The 18288-nt window shown below is 37.3% G+C and overlaps 1 protein-coding gene across 6 annotated transcripts; it reads left to right on the forward strand.

The window, feature by feature from the left end:
- Positions 1 to 1237: 1237 nt before the first annotated feature.
- On the forward strand, positions 1238 to 13248 carry LOC131229138 (uncharacterized). Of its 6 annotated transcripts, none has more exons than XM_058225182.1 (11): positions 2143 to 2455; positions 3107 to 3209; positions 4881 to 4981; positions 6393 to 6461; positions 10248 to 10363; positions 10871 to 10925; positions 11079 to 11199; positions 12023 to 12070; positions 12555 to 12649; positions 12779 to 12898; positions 12999 to 13248. In XM_058225182.1, the coding sequence occupies exons 1-10, from the start codon at positions 2354 to 2356 to the stop codon at positions 12878 to 12880; spliced, it is 912 nt and encodes a 303-aa protein (XP_058081165.1). In that variant the 5' UTR covers positions 2143 to 2353; the 3' UTR covers positions 12881 to 12898; positions 12999 to 13248. The 6 variants fall into 6 exon arrangements, with proteins under 6 accessions (XP_058081303.1, XP_058081239.1, XP_058081373.1 ...); XM_058225118.1 differs by having other exon boundaries at positions 2145 to 2455; positions 12779 to 12923; XM_058225320.1 differs by lacking the exon at positions 2143 to 2455 and adding an exon at positions 1238 to 1598 and having other exon boundaries at positions 4865 to 4981; positions 12779 to 13248.
- The last annotated feature ends 5040 nt before the right edge of the window (positions 13249 to 18288 follow it).

Raw genomic sequence — 18288 nt, forward strand, 5'->3', positions numbered from 1 at the left:
GAAATATATTTTCCCACAATGGAAAGAAAATAAATTTATCAAGAATTAAAGTCCAAATGTGCTATTATCTATGTTTAATCGCCTCACATGTGTTAAATGAGAAATTATTCATCTTTAGTCATGCCCCACATGTGCCTCCATTCATCTTATCTTATGCCCAATGTATAAAGAACCCTCAATGTACTAATGTGCAACATATGTTACTATCCATTTTCTCTTGCACCATACACGTGTTTTTGTGCCACATGTACTATCATTCATCTTACTTGTGCTCCACATGTGTAAAACACTCTATATTCACTAATATGTCTTATGGGCCATTATCTATCTTCAATTCTTTTGTGCCATTGTCTATCTTCAATTCTTTAAATATATTACATGCCAATGATGCCAATATGCACGTGTCATTTTCTAGCCTTAGCATCCACATGTCAAATATGCCAATGTATGTCTTATGCCACATGTGCTATTATACAACTTCATGCAACTCACATGTACCACATGTGCCACAATTCAACTTCAAGTGCTCACATATGCCGTGCATGCCACATGTACAATAATTCATCTCTAAGTATTCCAGATGTGTCACATGTGCTAATCTAGCACATGCTAATCATAGCCTAGAATCTTTTCAAAAAAGGTTTTTATTTTACCAAGCAATGAATTTGAAGATAGATTCTAAATTTCTATATATATATATATATATATATATATATATATATATATATATATATATATATATATATATAAATATATATATATATATATTTTCCTACAGTTTCTTATAAGTAAAGTTTATCAAAAAAATATTATTTTCTTTCTTATGCTTTTTGTGAATCCAAACATGCCCTTAGGAAGGCAATGGGCTGGGAAACCTTGTTGACTCGAGAAGCTGGCCTAGCCTTTGGGCCAGGTTAGACCTACTAGTTCAGCTCGTGGATCAACTGTATGCATGGCTTGATTAAGTTTTGCATCCGGCTTGGGCTCAAGTTATTTTACCTTCACCCAACCTAGCCTAACGTGGCAGACTCTGACTTTATATGTATATATATTATATGGTAGAAACATGGCAACCATCGATTTGAGTAGGAGACCTTTGGTTTCAGTCTTCTAAAATGTTTAATTTTTTTGGGCATTGCGTGACTCACTTCATAAATGGATAAATTTTAAAGGGAAAGAAGGGGTCTTCTAAATTTCCCTTTGAAATTTTTGGGACGGCCGCAGCCAAATACTACTAGTGTGGGACTTGGACGGTTGGGCCTATCATGCGAGGGCAATGTCGGGCTCGGGCCCTGGATGTGAATAACAAGCCCGGCCCAAACCGGGGCAGTGCCACCCCTAACCATGGTCTCTCCAGTAGGTTGAGCAAAAAGGGGCACGTGGGGAAGAAAGGGAGGTGCAGAGAAACGGGAAGACGAGGAAATAGGCGGGTTTTCAGCAACCTTATGAATGGGATGGGGATGATTGGGCGCCAGAGGAAGCTTCTCTCCTCTCCTCTCTTCTCCGACAACGGTGGCCGTCCCCCTCCTCCCACTCGGCTTCCAGAGGGTCCCTTTCCCTTTCTGGCGTTAACATTCCATTCTTCCATCTAATCACAGGTTTTTATTATTATTATTTTTAAATTTTTTTTTTTCTCCTTGGTAAATCCATTCTGTCATGATAGGATATGATTAATGTTGACCTTTTTCTTTTTCTCTGCCTCACCTTTTCTTGTTTTATTTGGTTGCTAGTTTGTACGTATCTCTCTTTCTCTCTCTTTACAGTTTGATTAAAAAAAAAGGTTGACAACATGAAAAGGGGACCTCCCTTTGATTGCGCTGCTAACTTGCCTTTTTAATTTTAATAGTAATTTCAATGTCAATACATTTCCTCTTCTTTTCATTCCTGTCGGGATTCTGCTGCTATTGCTGTTAGTTCCGTATCTTCCCATCATTCCATTTCTTGACATTTCTGTCCCTTGTCTTTTTTTTTTTTTTTTAATTTTTATTTATTATTTACTATTATCATTATTTTTTATTCATGGAACATTATAATGCTCCTTATAAATGACATTTCTCTTACCTTTTTTATTCGCTAGCAGCAAACGTTAACTTCGGTTGCTTATTCATAACGTTCTCCACGGTATCCGTGTTTTGGTAATCACGAAAAATGAAACAAGGAAAACATAAAAGAAAAGAGAGAGAGAGTTATAATGCCACAACATCATTGAAGAAAGAAAGCAAAGCATGGATGAGCATGTGCTGGTGCAATCATTTGTTCCCCTCCTTTCTTTCTCTCTTCTCTTTCGGTGGATTCAAAGTGGGGAGAGATAGAGATAGAGAGAGAAAGAATAGGAAATGGGAGGTAGTCTGAGATGAGATTTAGTCGACGTCGTCACAGATGCATCCCTTCCTGCTCTTCCCTCCACAGGGTGTACTCTGGCAATCAATCCAATCCACCCCACCTTCTCTCCAATGTAATCCATTTCTATCGTTTCTATTTCTCCTTTTCTAATTACTTTCTAATCCTTAAGACCCATTCTTCTTTTTGTGCATCCACTATTTTGTGAAAGGAATATAATATCACCACAATGTAGGATGACATCTTGCACCACTCTTTACTCTGGAGTGCTGCATGCTCGATTAGTTTTAGGATTTAGATGTCCTTGATTAATCACATTCCCTCACCAAATTAGGAATCATGGACTCTGAGCATTGTATGACAATCGCATCTCCACTTTTGAAGGCCTTCAAAATATCTCTCCTCTCTTTCCATCCCTTCCTGCCTGAATGCAGTCTCAAACATAAACATGAACTCTTTTTACGTTTCTAGCTTGAGTTATCAAACCAGCTCATGAACTATATTAGTTAATTAGCCTGGTATTTGTAAAAGTCTTTTTTTTTTCTTCTTTTATTTCATATATGATATCTTTGTCCATGTCATTTTGATTTTTGATTGGCATAGGCCATTATAAATTGGCACAAGTACAAAAATGATCCACAATTAATCATCATATCATCTGATTTATTTCTTTTCCTCTCAAACCAGAATCTGGACTCAGTCATTTTGAGCTTATAAATGACTCGGAGAAATTCCAAATGTGCCTCACTAATTTTTGTGGATACAGGTTGATGAGGATGAAGTTTATTGGACGGGAAAGAGCAAACATGGAGAACAGGCATGGGCACATAATTTCACTCATGTGATATCACAGTCGGCTCAATGTTTTAGTGAGTACAATTTAATGACTCCTTTATCACATCCTCTGTTTTTATTTTCTTTTGCATGTATATCAATCCCTTTCTTTGTGCTTAGGCTTTATCTCATGTAATTTGATCAGGAAATGAGATTCACGCATAACATATTTTATTCAAGTAGTTGGTAACGTTCTTCACTTGTTTCGCTCATTTCATGCTTCTACATCAGTATTTGAGTCTTTTTGTTTGTTTGTTTGTTTAAGTGAGTTAGTGAAGCTTCCAGTCCATGTTTTAATGAAAGTAACCTTCCTGATTGCTGTGTTGGATGCACATCAACACAGTATCAAAAATTTTCCCTGTAGTTTCCACTATAACTAGATATTGATTATATTGCTTCAACACGTTTCTATTTATCTCTTTCTTTTGCCTTGTTTTTTTTTCCTTACATTTACAAGGAGGATTGGGTTTCTACGTAAATGCGATAATATGCTTTACCATGACTAAACGACTAAACAATCTCCACTAGATCATACCGTAATCGTGTATGGAGTCCTGTTGTCCTCCAACCATAGATATGAATATCAGTATCGTATTGGCCGATATGGCCATATCGTATCCATATCGGCACGAGATAATATGCGATACAGCATAGTAGTGGCCCGATACGAAGAAAACTAACCCCTATCAGGGTTGATACGCCAATAAAAGCCTAAATTTGATTTTATTTATTTTATTTTATTTTTGAAAATTTCACTTGTCTCCTTTTTATTTATTTATTTATTTTTTTTTAAATTTAAAAAAAAAAAAAAAAAAAAAAAAAAAAAACTCATTTTAGGTTTGATCTCAACCTATTTTGGGATCAAAACAATAATTTGAATGGGATTTGAAAAATCGAAGTGAAGTGGACCACTGTGGGAAAATAAAAAAGCAGGATAAACTTGCACCTTCTTTTTGATATTTTCACATTCTTTTTGTTGTGTTTCAATGTAATGGGCCCTAGTTCACCAAATCATGCTTGATTTGTGTTCAATTAGGGCCCATTTAGTTGAACTTCAACAAGTCAAACTGACAAACAACATTCTCATCAAAGAATGGTCCGATACACCATCCTATGCATGTCCAAAATACAAAAAAATGATTGATTCTTGAATATCTTATTATTCTCTTTTTTTCTTTAACATTTTCCTTCTTTGGCGCAATTTTTTTTTTCTTTTTTCTTTCAACCGATATGGACCGATATCGATACACGCTTACCCCCCCCCCCCCCCCCCCCCCCGGGTTACTGTTATTTAGAACCATGCCCCCAGCTAATCATTTGGAGATCAATTCTTCTTGTTATAGCTTCTCTGTCGAAGGACTAATTTTTCTCGAGTTATATTAAATATGCAAACTACATGAAGAGTCCTCCAATTAAATCTTAATTGAGGAACCACACATTACCAGACGACTCTAGTTATATGCCTGTGCTGGTATGTTGGCCTTGGTTTCTTGGTGAAAGATGTGCAGTTTAGTTGAAGTTGAGAAGGCTATAGAAACAACACTGCCCAAGGAAGACTTTCACTATAAGTTACTTGGGGTTCTAGAACTGCTGATCGTAAAAGAAGATTCTATGGTTGGATCATGTTCTTGGATTCCATCACCATAAATGATATCTTCCTTTTCTAACGATAATTAACTTACCCATCAAGGGTTCGGTGGTTGCAGCTAATGCTATGGTTGGATCACGATCATGGATTGGAGGACTCCTTTACCGGACTAAACGCCATGGTGATAAGATACTTGATTATTCCTTGAGCCCTCTTCAGGTAAACTTTAGGTGTTAATGCTGTATGCAGGCCTCTTGGTTTCAAATTAATTGTTAGTTTTATATATGTGGTTTCAAATTAATTGTTAGTCATATATGTGTGTGTGTGTGTGTGTGTGTGTGTGTGTGTGTGTGTGTGTGGTTGGTTCAACTTTTTGTGTGCTACTTGTCATTGGATGATCAGAGGGTTAGAAGCATCCCAGCCTTTTACCATTAAGCTGCATGATGTGCTTCCGTGACCTTCAGTTTGAGGAAAATTTATTTTGATCTTTAACAAATGAAAACTCATATACAAGTATATCTATGGTTACTTCTGCTAACAATGAGATTGGGTTCCTTAATGGCCCTTCTGCTGTAAGCGAAATGCATAAACATCCATGCCATCGATTAACAATCTCGCCTGTTAACTGTCAAGTGCATGGAACTTAATAGTGATTTCAAACTGCGACATATGTAGAGAGTGAACAGGCACGCCTAACCCCCACTTGTTCCATTTCAGACAAATACGGTCCCATTTCGTTCCTGTGACTTATTCTGTTGCCCCACTGAAACTGATATAACTTGGCTGAAACTGAGTTATATCCGACAATATTTTGAAGCGTATGGACTTGATATTTCATGCCATCGCACTAATGTATTAAAGATGCTTTGTCATTTGGATGTCTATGCATCTGGGGCATGGATCTTTTTAAAATATTTACTGCTGGAATCATGAGCCCATGCATATGAGTTCAGTGCTACATTGTATTTCTAATCAACATAGGCATGTGTATGTGCATTTGCATGTGTTTGTGTCGATAAATACAAAGACACCTGCAGTACTGTTTCCAATACTTTTCAATGTTTCTCAGGATTTTATTAGCAGCAATGTTTTAATAGTGGTAGCGTGTTACGCAGCGTTCAGCCGTCTGTAGCGTAAGTAGTGTAGGTATATTGTAAGCTACACGATACTTCTATTTTTTAATTTAAAAATAGAAAAAATAAAATAAATAGTAAGAAAAAAAATATAAATGCCTAAAAGATGATTCATTTTTTCAAGTATAAGCATGTTCAAACAATCTGCTAATGATCATTTATCAAAAGCCAATCCACATATATAAATCAAATCAAATCATTATCATGTCAACAACTTTCTAAGCAAACCACTTTAATTAATAATGTCTAATTAAAATCACAAGTCACAAGTATAAAAAGAAATTAAAATCCCACAGGTTGAGAGTATCAAGTACAAAATACAAAATACAATTATCATTATATATATAAAAAAAGCATAGTGTATGCTACATATGCTATGGCCCTTATAGCCTACACTACAGGAGATTTATGCTATTTGCTAACGCTACGTTACGCCACGCTACAGTTCGGACGCTATTCAAAACACTGATTGGCAGAACCTTTCACCCTCATTGCAGGAACAAAGATTGCAAAGGCTTCAAGAACGATTACAAGTACCTTTCGATGAGACTCGCCCAGACCATCAGGTATTGTATCCTTCCTGCCTCTGGGTCATTCGGATTTGCTTTTGTATTCCACAAAGTAAACTAAATATTCACGGATTGTTTTTTTTTGGGGACTGTGAAATGCTAGAATGGGAACTAAGTAGCGAAGATTTCATTTAGGAAAAAAGTTAATGCAAGACTCTGAAAAACGTAGTAGGGAACAAAAGTAGATTATTTGTTTTTGCCCTTCAGGTTTGAAAAGTTTAATTTTCATAGATACACATAGACACAATCTCACATAGATATACATGGACACACACACACACACGCATATACATGTGCACATATATTAATATTTGGATTTTGGATAGATAGGTAAATGGATATGGATATGGGATCTTACTAAATATGGGATTCCTTGCTTCCTAACATGGTGATTTGAGCAAGGGGAATCCACAGGGGAAGAAAAGAGGGAAGAAAGGTTAGATTTTTGCAGTATGGTTCTATGAATCCAGACTCACCCACACACCCACACCCTCTCACTACACAAAGAAGAAGAATATCTTCTCCTTGCAAAAGCAATAATGTTATTAACTCAAAACATTGAATTCTATGGAGGTCTTCCAAGCCCTTATGAAGGACTTTACAGAACGACCTTTGCCAGTGTTTCAATATCTCGTGGTGCATCCCTGACTCGGCCCACAATTTCCAATCTTTGTGGCACGGTGCTAGGATCGGAAAACCCAGGATTACTGTCTGGAGAATGGCCATTTTGGCAGTTTGGTGGTCTGTCTGGTTAGAATGGAATGACAGATGCTTCAATGACTCTTCGTCCTCAGCTTCTGCTGTCAGATCTAGAGCCAAGAGGTGGCTAGCTGAATGGGTGGTTAACGTCAAGGGTTTGCAAGGCCTTGACCTTTGTATCTTAGGGTCTTAATGTCTTTCTGCTATCTCAGCAGATTTGCGCTTATTTTTTTTTTCCTCTTTTCTCTGTTTTTGAATAAAATTTCTCCGTTGCTTCTAAAAAAAAAAAAACAAGTTAGCAACTATGAGCTAGTGCTAGATCTCTCTTAATTGATGAGGGTTTATTGTTTAAAACAACAACCAACAAAAAGACGGGGGGAAAAAGAAACAGAAGCTTCATTTGGGAAGGATTCGGATGGGTGATTTAGAGTTATTTGGACGATCCTTATCACTCCTACTAGACATGTGGTATGTGGTCCCATGCGGAGGATATCAAGATATGGGGTAAAAAAAAAAGTGTATTCAGAACAAAGGGAGGCACTGTTTTTGCAAAACTATCGCTGAGTGGCGATTTTATCGGGTGTAACTACCGGGACAAATTGTCCAGCAATTGCAATCTGGCAGAGGAATTTCATCAGCCTGTTTGGAGCCTCTGGACAATTATGATTTGGGTGAAAGAATTTCCTCCACCCACTAGTCACGTTGATTTTCGCGATCGAATTTCTCCATGTAGGTGGCAACGACCTTTTCCTGCATCATGATTTATGTATGCTTTTCCATGCAAAAGGAGCATTTGGACAAAACCTTTTACTTCTTATTCTGTGATCAGCTTGAGATGTTGATATTTTGCATCCAGTTTCATGAAACTTTGGTTGTTATATAGAGAATTGATTTCACTAATGCACTAATTATTGTGAAGAGGGTGATGCTGGTAATGACCTTGTGCTTGAGTCACTTGAACGAGCTGATTATTTCTCTTACTCATGAAACCGAGGTATTCCATAATGGTAATGGTGGCCATAATGGCCACCACTGTTATTGTTACAAGAAAGGTATTCAAAATCGGTTATGTAGCGGCCGTTACGTAATGGTAATGGTCGTAACTGTTACACGTTATGGGGCTGAAACGGCCATAATGGCCATTACAGAAAAAACCAACCATAACGGTCCTGTAATGGTCTCAAAACATTTTTATTTTCAAAAAGAAAAAAAGAAAAAGGTCATAACGGCCGTTACGGCCAATATCCTAACAGTAACGGTGGTGGCCATTACGGCCACCGTTACTGTTATGGAACACCTTGGTTACAATATAGGCTGTAACAGCTGTTACAGCCCTGGGCCGTTAGGGGCTGGTATGTGCTATTTTTTCTGTAATGGCTGTTTCGGTTCCATAATGCATAACAGTTACCACCATTACTGTTACAAAGCGGCTGTTATGTAACCGTTTTGGCATACCATGCATGAAATATGGTGAACACCATCCAGAATATGTTTTTTTTTTGGCATTCACTTTCTTGAATGAAAGTACATGTGTAGCATTTCTGTTTTTTTTTTTTCCTCCCTCAGAGGGAAACTTTGATACTCCGGCCGTGTGTGTTGCTTCATATATAGGCACTAAGAAATTGTACACGTGGCAAACAAGCAACTCAATTAAACAATCCAAATTCCGAGCTCAACTTAGATGGAACATAAACCCGATATCATACTAATTTGATTACCAAATTAATGATTGGTGGGCTTTTAATGGGTGGTTGAATGAAAAATATGCAATGGTCAGAATTAAGTGAACGTGTCCCCTAATCCTATATTGGAAATTTCAACCTATATGATTTTGGATGATGACCCATTCGCAGTGAGCCCCTAATTTGGGTGGTTCAATTTGTCTTAATGTAATATCAAGGATAATGCTTTGCCAGAGTATCAAATCGCTTCATCTCTTTTTGAAAAGTGAAAGCAACTCCAATTAAAAGCAGAGGAAAGAAATACAATAGGTCTCCATCTGGAGCAACTCCATGCTGATTGCTGGGATTGAGCCTGAAAAGATAACTATAAATTTACTTCAATTGTAGCCTGCAAAAGTTTCCAGTGACAACTGTGTCACAGTCACATGTGATCGGACTCAACTTAGAGATCTTAATCCAGAAGGTTCAGCCCCACCTCTAACATTCAACGATAAGATCAGGACATAATTTGGAAGATGTAGTTCGGGGACAAACTCCATACCATAGGCAGAAGTATGCATTCTTGCTAGATTGAATGGTGTTCAGTTAGTGTTCACAGACATGGTCCAAAATATCAGCTGATACATAGATTTGTTTTTTTTTTTTTTTTTTTTAAAAAATTTTAAATTTTATAAATGTGTAGCAGGGACTGAATCAATCAAACTTTTCATAGCCACAGCTGATATGCAGTGCATATCAACCAATTTGTACCAAGAGAAAAACTTTGATACACTGGCAGAGTGTGATGGATGATACCCATGCACTTATAAATTGCACATATGGAATACAAACAATTCAAATTAAACTGTCTGAGTTGTGGCTCCCAGTTTAGACGTATCATGGTCCAAAAGTTGTGCTTACATGGTTATGTGACTATCTGATTGGTGGACATTTTGGATGGTTAGAAAAGAAAATATCCAATGGTCCTATTTCAGCAAGCAGATCTCCATGAATCAGTAGTCAGCAGTGTTTTACCTATCTGAATTTTGGACTGTGACCTGGCGACAGTGAATCCCACAATTTTGTTGGTTAAACTTGAGCTGTGCTAGCCTTTTTTACAATTTATTAGTGCCTGCGTGTCAAGTTTCATATGCAGCCAGAGTATTGAATAACTCCCCCTCTGCACCAATACCTATTGCTTTTGGAGGTGGCCAGTACATGCTCCAATACTGATATTTTTAGTTTTTTGCCCCTCACTTTACAAACCTCGCTGTCCTGTTTTCTCTTAATAGATTTCATATTATTTTGTAAACAGTTGATTGTCACTATTTGGCTGCAACATTGGTACAGTTTCTATTTTGCATGCTAGTGTTGAGGGCATTGATGAGATGTTTTTCATTGCTCTGCGCTTTCTTATTGACAGGAAGCTCTTAAAGCCTTGTGGCATGCAGCCTTTCCAGATACCGATCTTAGAGGCATGATCTCTGATCAATGGAAAGATATGGGGTGGCAAGGTCCAAATCCATCAACTGACTTTAGGTACAATTCTTCATTATCAATACTAGTTGACATCTTGATTCTAGACTACTTTCTGGTAGGTCTAGTAGAATAATAAGGCAGCATCATTTAAAAAAAAAAAAATAAAAAATTTAAGTTAAAAAATTTATATTCTTAATTTTTGTTTTTTTTTTTTTTTTGGTTTTTTGTTATTTATTTTTTTATTCTATTCTTTGCATGTAACATGTCTTATTGGCTTGCATACTGTTCGGTTTGTGTATAAGCATATAATGCTTAGATTATTTCTAGAAATTGATGGTACTATGTAAACTAAAGGCATAATCATGATGCTTCACAAAATTGACACCATATATATTGCTGATGAGGATTAGCACCTGATTTTGGCAAGGGATCATCCTAAATGCCAAATCAACTCCTTTACCCCACCTTTCTCTTTCTTGCATGCATTTATACCTTATTTGTTTGGACAACTCATGCGTCCTTTCACAGAAAAATTGTGCAACATTATAAGGATTTTCCTTTTCTCAGGGGCTGTGGGTACATCTCACTTGAGAATCTATTATTTTTTGCCAGGACTTATCCGGTAAGCCAGACCAGATTTGTTCCTCCGTCTTTATAATTGATTTCTCACTAGCATGTTACTTCTTTCATCATGTTATTTTATTTTAAGCTGACTTTGGTGTCAGATTTTTGCATTGTTGATTTATTACTAATTTTATGCAAACTCAAAATGAAGGCTTCTTTTCAAAGGTTATTGTTCAAACTTGAAGGGAAGCGAGCCACGTGGGAATACCCATTTGCTGTTGCAGGCATCAATGTTTCATTTATGCTTATTCAGATGTTGGATTTGTATTCAGGTTAGTATGCATCATATGTATGATTCAATATGAACATGTTTTGCTTATTTACTTCATCTTATCCAGCCTTGGGAGCTTCCATATTATCCATGATTATTTCAGCTCTTGGGATGCAGTTGCTGCGATGGACATTTTCCAAAATCCTGTAACAGCCCTGTCACACAACAACAATGTTTCCAAAATTTTCTGGAATTCCCACCTTCGATGCAGAAACTAATCCTATGATTACCCAGATGCGAAATATATGCCCTGAGTGCTGCCTGTCTGTAGTACACTTGAAATTGAATGTTGAACAGGATTTGGTACAAAATACATTACCTATTTTTATGTGTGAACGAGGCATCTTTGTATCTTTACAGGTTTCAGACTCATCAAATATGGTTGTTATCAAAAGAAGGAAGATAAAAAAAGATACAAAGATGATGAAAAGAGGAAGAAATTCTTTATTTTGTTTTCGAAATTAGCCCTTGCAAGGTCCTGTAGTTCAGTGTTAGACAGGGTGTGTGTCAACATTCAGGCCTCAGGTTTGAGCCCAGCCTACCTAAAAAAAAAAAGACCTCTTTCAAGTTGTCTTGTGTGTAACCACCTGCTTGGCAAGTCAGATCGAAACTAATTGATTGCAATGCGGCCTATAGATTCAACGGACATTGATTCAATGTTGCTGGTTTATCATTATAGTCTTTTTCTGAGAACACATCAACTTGGTTCTTTCCAACATGTGGTTCATGCTCTAACAGAACATTAAATCAACGAACTAAGTTTTGTTTGTTCTGTGCTTGTTCTTTGTATATGCCTCATATTGTTTTTGTTCTTCCTGTCACAGCAAAACCCAAATCCTTGCCTGGAGTAAACTTCATAAAAGTCTTATCAGGTGAGACACTTATTCGGCCACTAGATTATAAGCACCAAGGTCTGCCAAGTTGGGGAAGTGGCCCTCGGTTTCTTCTAGGGCTGAAAAGAGTATAACTCATGTTATAACAGCTGTTATAGCAGTAATGGTCACTCTCCATTGAGTTATGTAACAAGAAAACATGTCAAATAATGGCCGTCATTTTTCTCAATACAGCCACTATGTGACTGGATAAATGTCGTTTGTACCCAAGTTTCTATAAACCATAATGGCATTATGTTTGGATTATAACTCCATTTGTCGCTGAATAACAGATGTTATTTCCTATGGGCTGGAAGTTTTCAACCTTCCTGTTTTCCCATTTTTCCATTTCACAACTGCCAGCGGTAATGCTGGTTGACTATTATGGCATCCTAACAACAATTTCTAAACATTGGTTTCTACCTGTCTGTTTTATTGTGTTACTTCCTAATTTTTTTTCTCATGTTTGTTTACCTGGTTGCAGAAGATGAAGCAGCATTCGATGTATTATACTGTATAGCGTTTGAAATGATGGATGCTCAGTGGCTTGCTATGCGTGCTTCGTACATGCAATTTAATGTACTCTCTCTCTCTCTCTCTCTCTCTCTCTCTCTCTCTCTCTCTCACACACACACACACACACACACACACACACACACACACAAGTATTTGCCTATTGTTGGTCATGCCTGTATTCATTTCCCTTAGGAGGTCTTACAAGTGACGCGGACCCAATTGGAGAGGGAGCTATCTTTAGAGGACATCCATCGAATTCAAGATCTTCCAGCTTACAATCTCTTGTACCAGTAGCTTTGTTTAAATTCAGCTGTATAATCCTACTCCAGCTCGATAAGTAAATCTTAAATCTTCACCTTTTGCATACTAGTTCTTGAGATGAAGATGAAACAGTTACTAATACTCGATGCAGGCTTAATGGCTGGTGTGAGGAGAGCATCAAAAGGTTGAATTTCGCTGTTGAGTAGTGAAACTGGTAGAAATTATCAAGCTGCAAGAGGTCCAAAGTCAAAACTGTATTGGATAGCTTGCTTCTCACTGCCCTCTTGCTAACCTTTGGTTAGTGATTAGGATATTATGGCCTTTGCCTATCCTTGGTGAGTCCATATCTAGCCTGTTAAAATTTTCTGCACACAAGCATTTGAATTCCAGGGCATTCATCAGGTGAGGTTTTCTCTGTGAACGTGCCTGGCCCAAAAATCCATCAGGTCCCCACTCATGTTACGGGCCAAGCATGTTTGAGTAGAATGGATGGCAAGAAAAAAATCATGACCAAGGGTCCACAACACGTGGCCCACCTGACAAATGACCAGCCTGATATTTGGATGGTTGACACAGTTGGGTGCAGCACTCATTTGACTGGGACAACTGAAGAGTGATTGTGATCGAGTTGTTAGGATCATCAACTTTCTTCACTTTCAAAGCTCTGGGCCTTCCAAGAGAAAACCTCATCGTCTGATCATCATGCACATTCGCCATGTGTGGTGAGGATTGAGGACTAGGCTTTCATGGTACTTGGTTGAGCACATGTGGTAAGGCCTGACCATCCAATTCTTGCTTCACTTGAACGGCAAAAAAATGGTACAGAAATGTTCGTGTTAATTTGGTCTTGGTTGCAAAAAATAAATTCCTCCCCCCAAAAAAAAAAAAAAAATTTCCGGTGAATGGAAAGTTTGGGTTTAATACAGTTTGGACTAAAAAAATTGGGAGACAAAAAAAGAGAGTGAAAAAACAGCTATATATGTACATTTATCTGTCTATATATTTTATATGAATAAGGTTAAAATAGAAAACTTTGAATAAAATCATTAGAATTTCAATATTTACTAAGAATAATGTATATAGATAGTCAAGTGGTGTTCTTTGCCTCTCAATCATTCGGCGTCAAGTAATCCTTGCATAAATTAGTTCTCTCTTAAAAGTTCACATTTAAGTCAATTTTATCAATGGGTAACAACTACCAATCTCTACATTTGAAATTGCCCCGAAAAGTTTCTTTTTGGAATAAAACATGTTTTATTAAAAAATGTGTTTAGCTCAAAAAAGAGAGAGAAAAAAAGGAGAGTTTTCTTGCTTGTTTTATGAAATGGACTGAGTTTTAAATGTTTAATCGTGGATACGTTTTTTTTATTTTTTATTTTTTTTAACCAAGAAAATATAGTGTTGAAAATGGAATTTTGCTTAGTTGCAAGTGACTGGTATCGAGTTTGTGGTGGGAGATATTTGGATTTCCAGGCTGACATAGGTGTCAATGGCTCACGAGGGGCTTTCAACAGATTTTCTCCTTTATGCATGCTGTCCTATCACGTTGGGTTTGTCTGCTCATCTGGTGCGCGAGAACGTACATTATATGTAGACTGTTGGTTAACATATTTCTTAGTTCACGTGTAGCCCACCTGATGAAATGGCCAGCTGGACTTTTACGCCAAGGTATGTTTGCTATTGGTGACAACCATGAATTGCCATGACATGCATACACATGCCATGACATGCAGGATTCCTTTAGTAAGGAAACATGCATACACATGCCATGACTTGCAGGATTCCTTTAGTAAGGAAACATGCATGCTAGTTTGGTAGCATAGATTTGAGTGTATTTAAGTGTGTTTGGAATGTAAAAGTCACTTGGTAGGGTAGATTTGAAGGTATCTATAATACATAGTTTTGATGTGTTTTGAAATATATATATATATAAATATATATATATATATATATATATATATATATATATATATATATATATATATATGCGACCGCATATGCGATTGTGCGATCGCATACCTACGAACTTTTTTGATAACTCATCATATCTGATGATTCTCGAAAATTTGAACGGTCCACATGAAGCAAAACCTCATGAAACCCCTTGGTACCAATTTTTACTTTGAACCAAAACTTTGGTGGGCCACAAAAATGCAAACAATTTCTTCCCTTGATTTGAATTTCTCTTTATTATGGCCCACCAGAATCTTAGATCGGGGTGAAAGTTTTCCCCCTAAGGTTTCATGGGATTCCGCATCTTATGGACCGTTCGGATTCGACACCCATGACACGTGTGCAAAGGTGCGCATGTGCGTAGGAGAGCATCTCTCTCTCTCTCTCTCTCTCTCTCTCTCTCTTTCTATATATATATATATATATATATATATATGAGATTTCTAGTGAAATGCCTTTTTTGGTTCCTTTTAGAAGGCAAGAGAGTTGTATGTGTAATAAAAGTGTTGCTAGGCTCTAAATCCATTGTACATGTGGTATGCTAATGTGATGCCAGACCAAAAAATGCAATAAAGAAAAGGAAAGAAGAATTTTGTTGCCGAATGATAAAAATACAATAAAGAGAAGGAAAGGAGAATTTTGTTGCTATGACTTAGATTAAGAGTACATAGGCCGTATGAGAATAAGAGAAGGAGATAACTCAAGGATTCACTCACCCAAGGGGTTGGGGAATTACTCACCTAACAAAAGATGAATCACTCTACTTTAGATGGAGATGGCAAGGCTCTCACGAATACAAATTCAAAGCTTTTAAAAAACAATTCTTGAATGCCATCCCTCATGGAATGACTAAATATATAGATGTAAGCAAAAATGAATAAACTCATTCTATTAAATGCACTTTAAATGTTGGCAATAAATGTAATTTGAATGTTGAAAAGTTTTCCCCTTATAACTTTTGGTATCTTCAAAGCCATACTTAAGTATGATATGGTGTTTTGTTTTTTGGGTGTACCAAGGCTATATCTTAATGATACTCTAAAACAATCAAATTAACAAGGCATCACTAAAATTACATCAATAAAATGATTAAAAAAATTTTGATGGTTAAAAAAAGTGGGCGAGTCTCTTGTTTAGGATCCTATGTTTGCAGCCTACCTGAGGCTCGGAATTTCATCATTTCTGGGCTAAGTATATATATTTTAATTGTATATTACAATTAAGTCTGTACACGAGTTGAATCGAGTCGAGCTTGGCATAATTTAGCTCGGCTAGCAACTAAGCACAACTTGAACTTGGCTTGGCTCATCCTTGAGCCTGACTGGCTAGCTCGGCTTGGGTCGGTCAGCAGCTCGGGCTAGTTCGAGCCTGTGCGACATTTTCTTGAACACATAGAATGCATCTTCAATCTCCCATAGAATGCAAAATGCAAACCAGTAATAACATTTTGCAAGCATTTTATCAAACATTTGACGAGCAGCATTAAGATCAAGATATGGGAGTAGTCTTACAATGTAATTTTGATTTGTGGTGATTTGTTTCTTCAATCTTCTCTCGAATGCTCATTTTGAGAATACCTTGATATGAGGGTAGTCTAAGAAACAATATTTCGTTGAGTCATTTCATTAAACTCTCGGCGAGTAACATTAAGATCAAAATAATGGAGTCACCGAGCCGATTCGATCCGAGTCGATGGGGTTCGAGCTAAGTCAAGTCGAGCTTGGGCAAGCTTGAACTCGATTCAAAATTTTTTCTAGCTCCAAAAATCAGCTCGATTCCGGTCTGAATCCAGTTTACAGTCGAGGCCAGTCGAGCTCCAAGTCAAGTCAAGTCAAGTCAACTGATCGAGCTAACTCGACTTGTGTACAACTCTAATTATAATCAGTCGGTCAAATATCATGCATGTGCACTTATTTGAAATATTAAAGTTGATTTAGTAATTAAATTCAAATTCTTATAAATATACTACAATATTTTAAATTGTTCCTATTTTAAAATTCCAGTGCATTTTGATGACGAGCTGTCAAATTCAAATTAGGATTCAAAATCACCTTGATTTGTGATTTGGATTCCAATGCATTCAAACAAGCTTCCAAAAGAGCCTATCCTAACCAATTAAACATTTTATTTACTTCAACTAATTCTACTAATGCACTTGTTTGTTATGGCCGTGAGCCAAAGGGGCTGGAGATGACACCAGAGTATGCATTTCCTAACTCTGCCTAAACAGCCAATGGTGATGGGAAATGAGCCCAGTTGATTCCAAGACCGGCTTTCCCAGAGAAAGGGCCAGCTTATTTTAAACTGGTGGTGACTCTTCAACTGTACACATGGCTTCAATTGTACATATGGCATGGTTGTACAACAGTCCTGATCATTCAGGTTGCTTACACAATCACGGATGGTGCATGACCCAAAAATTACGGAGGCGGATTACCTGCAGTGCCATGTCTCCAGGAATATCCCTAGAGCAGGTCGTGGCCAAGCTCCGTGTGGCTCACCATGATGCATGTGTTTTATCTCCATCCATTTTGCTCCCTCATTTTAGGGTGTAAGCCCAAAATGAAGCAGATCCAAATCTCAAGTGAACCACGCCATAGGAAACAATGAAGATATTGACGTCCACCATTGAAACTTTTGTATGGCCACCATGATGTTTATTTGCCATCCAATATGTTCATAAGGTCACACAAGACATGGATGAAGAGAAGCCCAAGAGGTGTGAGAATGAACCTCATTTATCAGTGTATTAGCTACTCCATTGCATTTCCCTTTAGATATCGCATTTCAGGCATCGGATGTAGTGGTCCATAGGATGCACTGATACTTATCATGAATCAAAGAAAAATCATGAGAAAAAATAAATTCCAAACAATTATTTAAGTAGTCCTTGCACAAAATATAACCTCATTTTCAATATTTTTTAGCCTAAAAAAAAACTCAGACTAATGTAGCAGATAAATCGGTTGTTCTGGCTGATACAATGTGTTTTATCATATGTGAATGGTTATCGAAATGGATGCAGTGCATGATAATTTGAAACATGGGTATGGTTGATCTTCCAACCCATCAATCTTCCCACCAAAACTTTGCAACTCCTGGTAACACCATCCACTTCCTACACTGGCTCCCATTCGCCTTTGGTTATTTTGATGACTATCAGCGAGCAGTTTTCAATCTCTAGGAACTTGGCCCTCGATCTTAGAGCATGATAGAGACCATGAAACAGAGCATAAAATTCCGCCCTTGTGATTTGAGGGTCCCCACCTCAGTGGAAGACCCTTCGGGAGTTTCCACCTGACCACATTCCAGCAAGTTACCATGTGAGCAATGTTGACTAGTTTCCGTTTATTCCCACCATGTTTCTCATTTCTCTTGGAAAGATTTTCACACAACGTTGTATGTGAACTAGAATATGCAAAGCTTCTTTTCTGCGAATTTGTCAGTTTTGTAGAAAATCCAAGCCATACAGTAGGTGTGCAATCATA

Source organism: Magnolia sinica, chromosome 1, assembly GCF_029962835.1.
Source record: "Magnolia sinica isolate HGM2019 chromosome 1, MsV1, whole genome shotgun sequence".
In the NCBI taxonomy this organism is placed as follows: Eukaryota; Viridiplantae; Streptophyta; class Magnoliopsida; order Magnoliales; family Magnoliaceae; genus Magnolia; species Magnolia sinica.

Excerpts from the sequence above, each read along its gene's own strand:
- LOC131229138 (XM_058225182.1), top strand. The coding sequence starts at position 2,354 with ATGAGATTTAGTCGACGTCGTCACAGATGCATCCCTTCCTGCTCTTCC. Across the intron at positions 2,456-3,106 it reads CACCCCACCTTCTCTCCAAT|GTTGATGAGGATGAAGTTTA; the intron begins GTAATCCATTTC and ends TTGTGGATACAG. Across the intron at positions 12,071-12,554 it reads CTTCATAAAAGTCTTATCAG|AAGATGAAGCAGCATTCGAT; the intron begins GTGAGACACTTA and ends ACCTGGTTGCAG.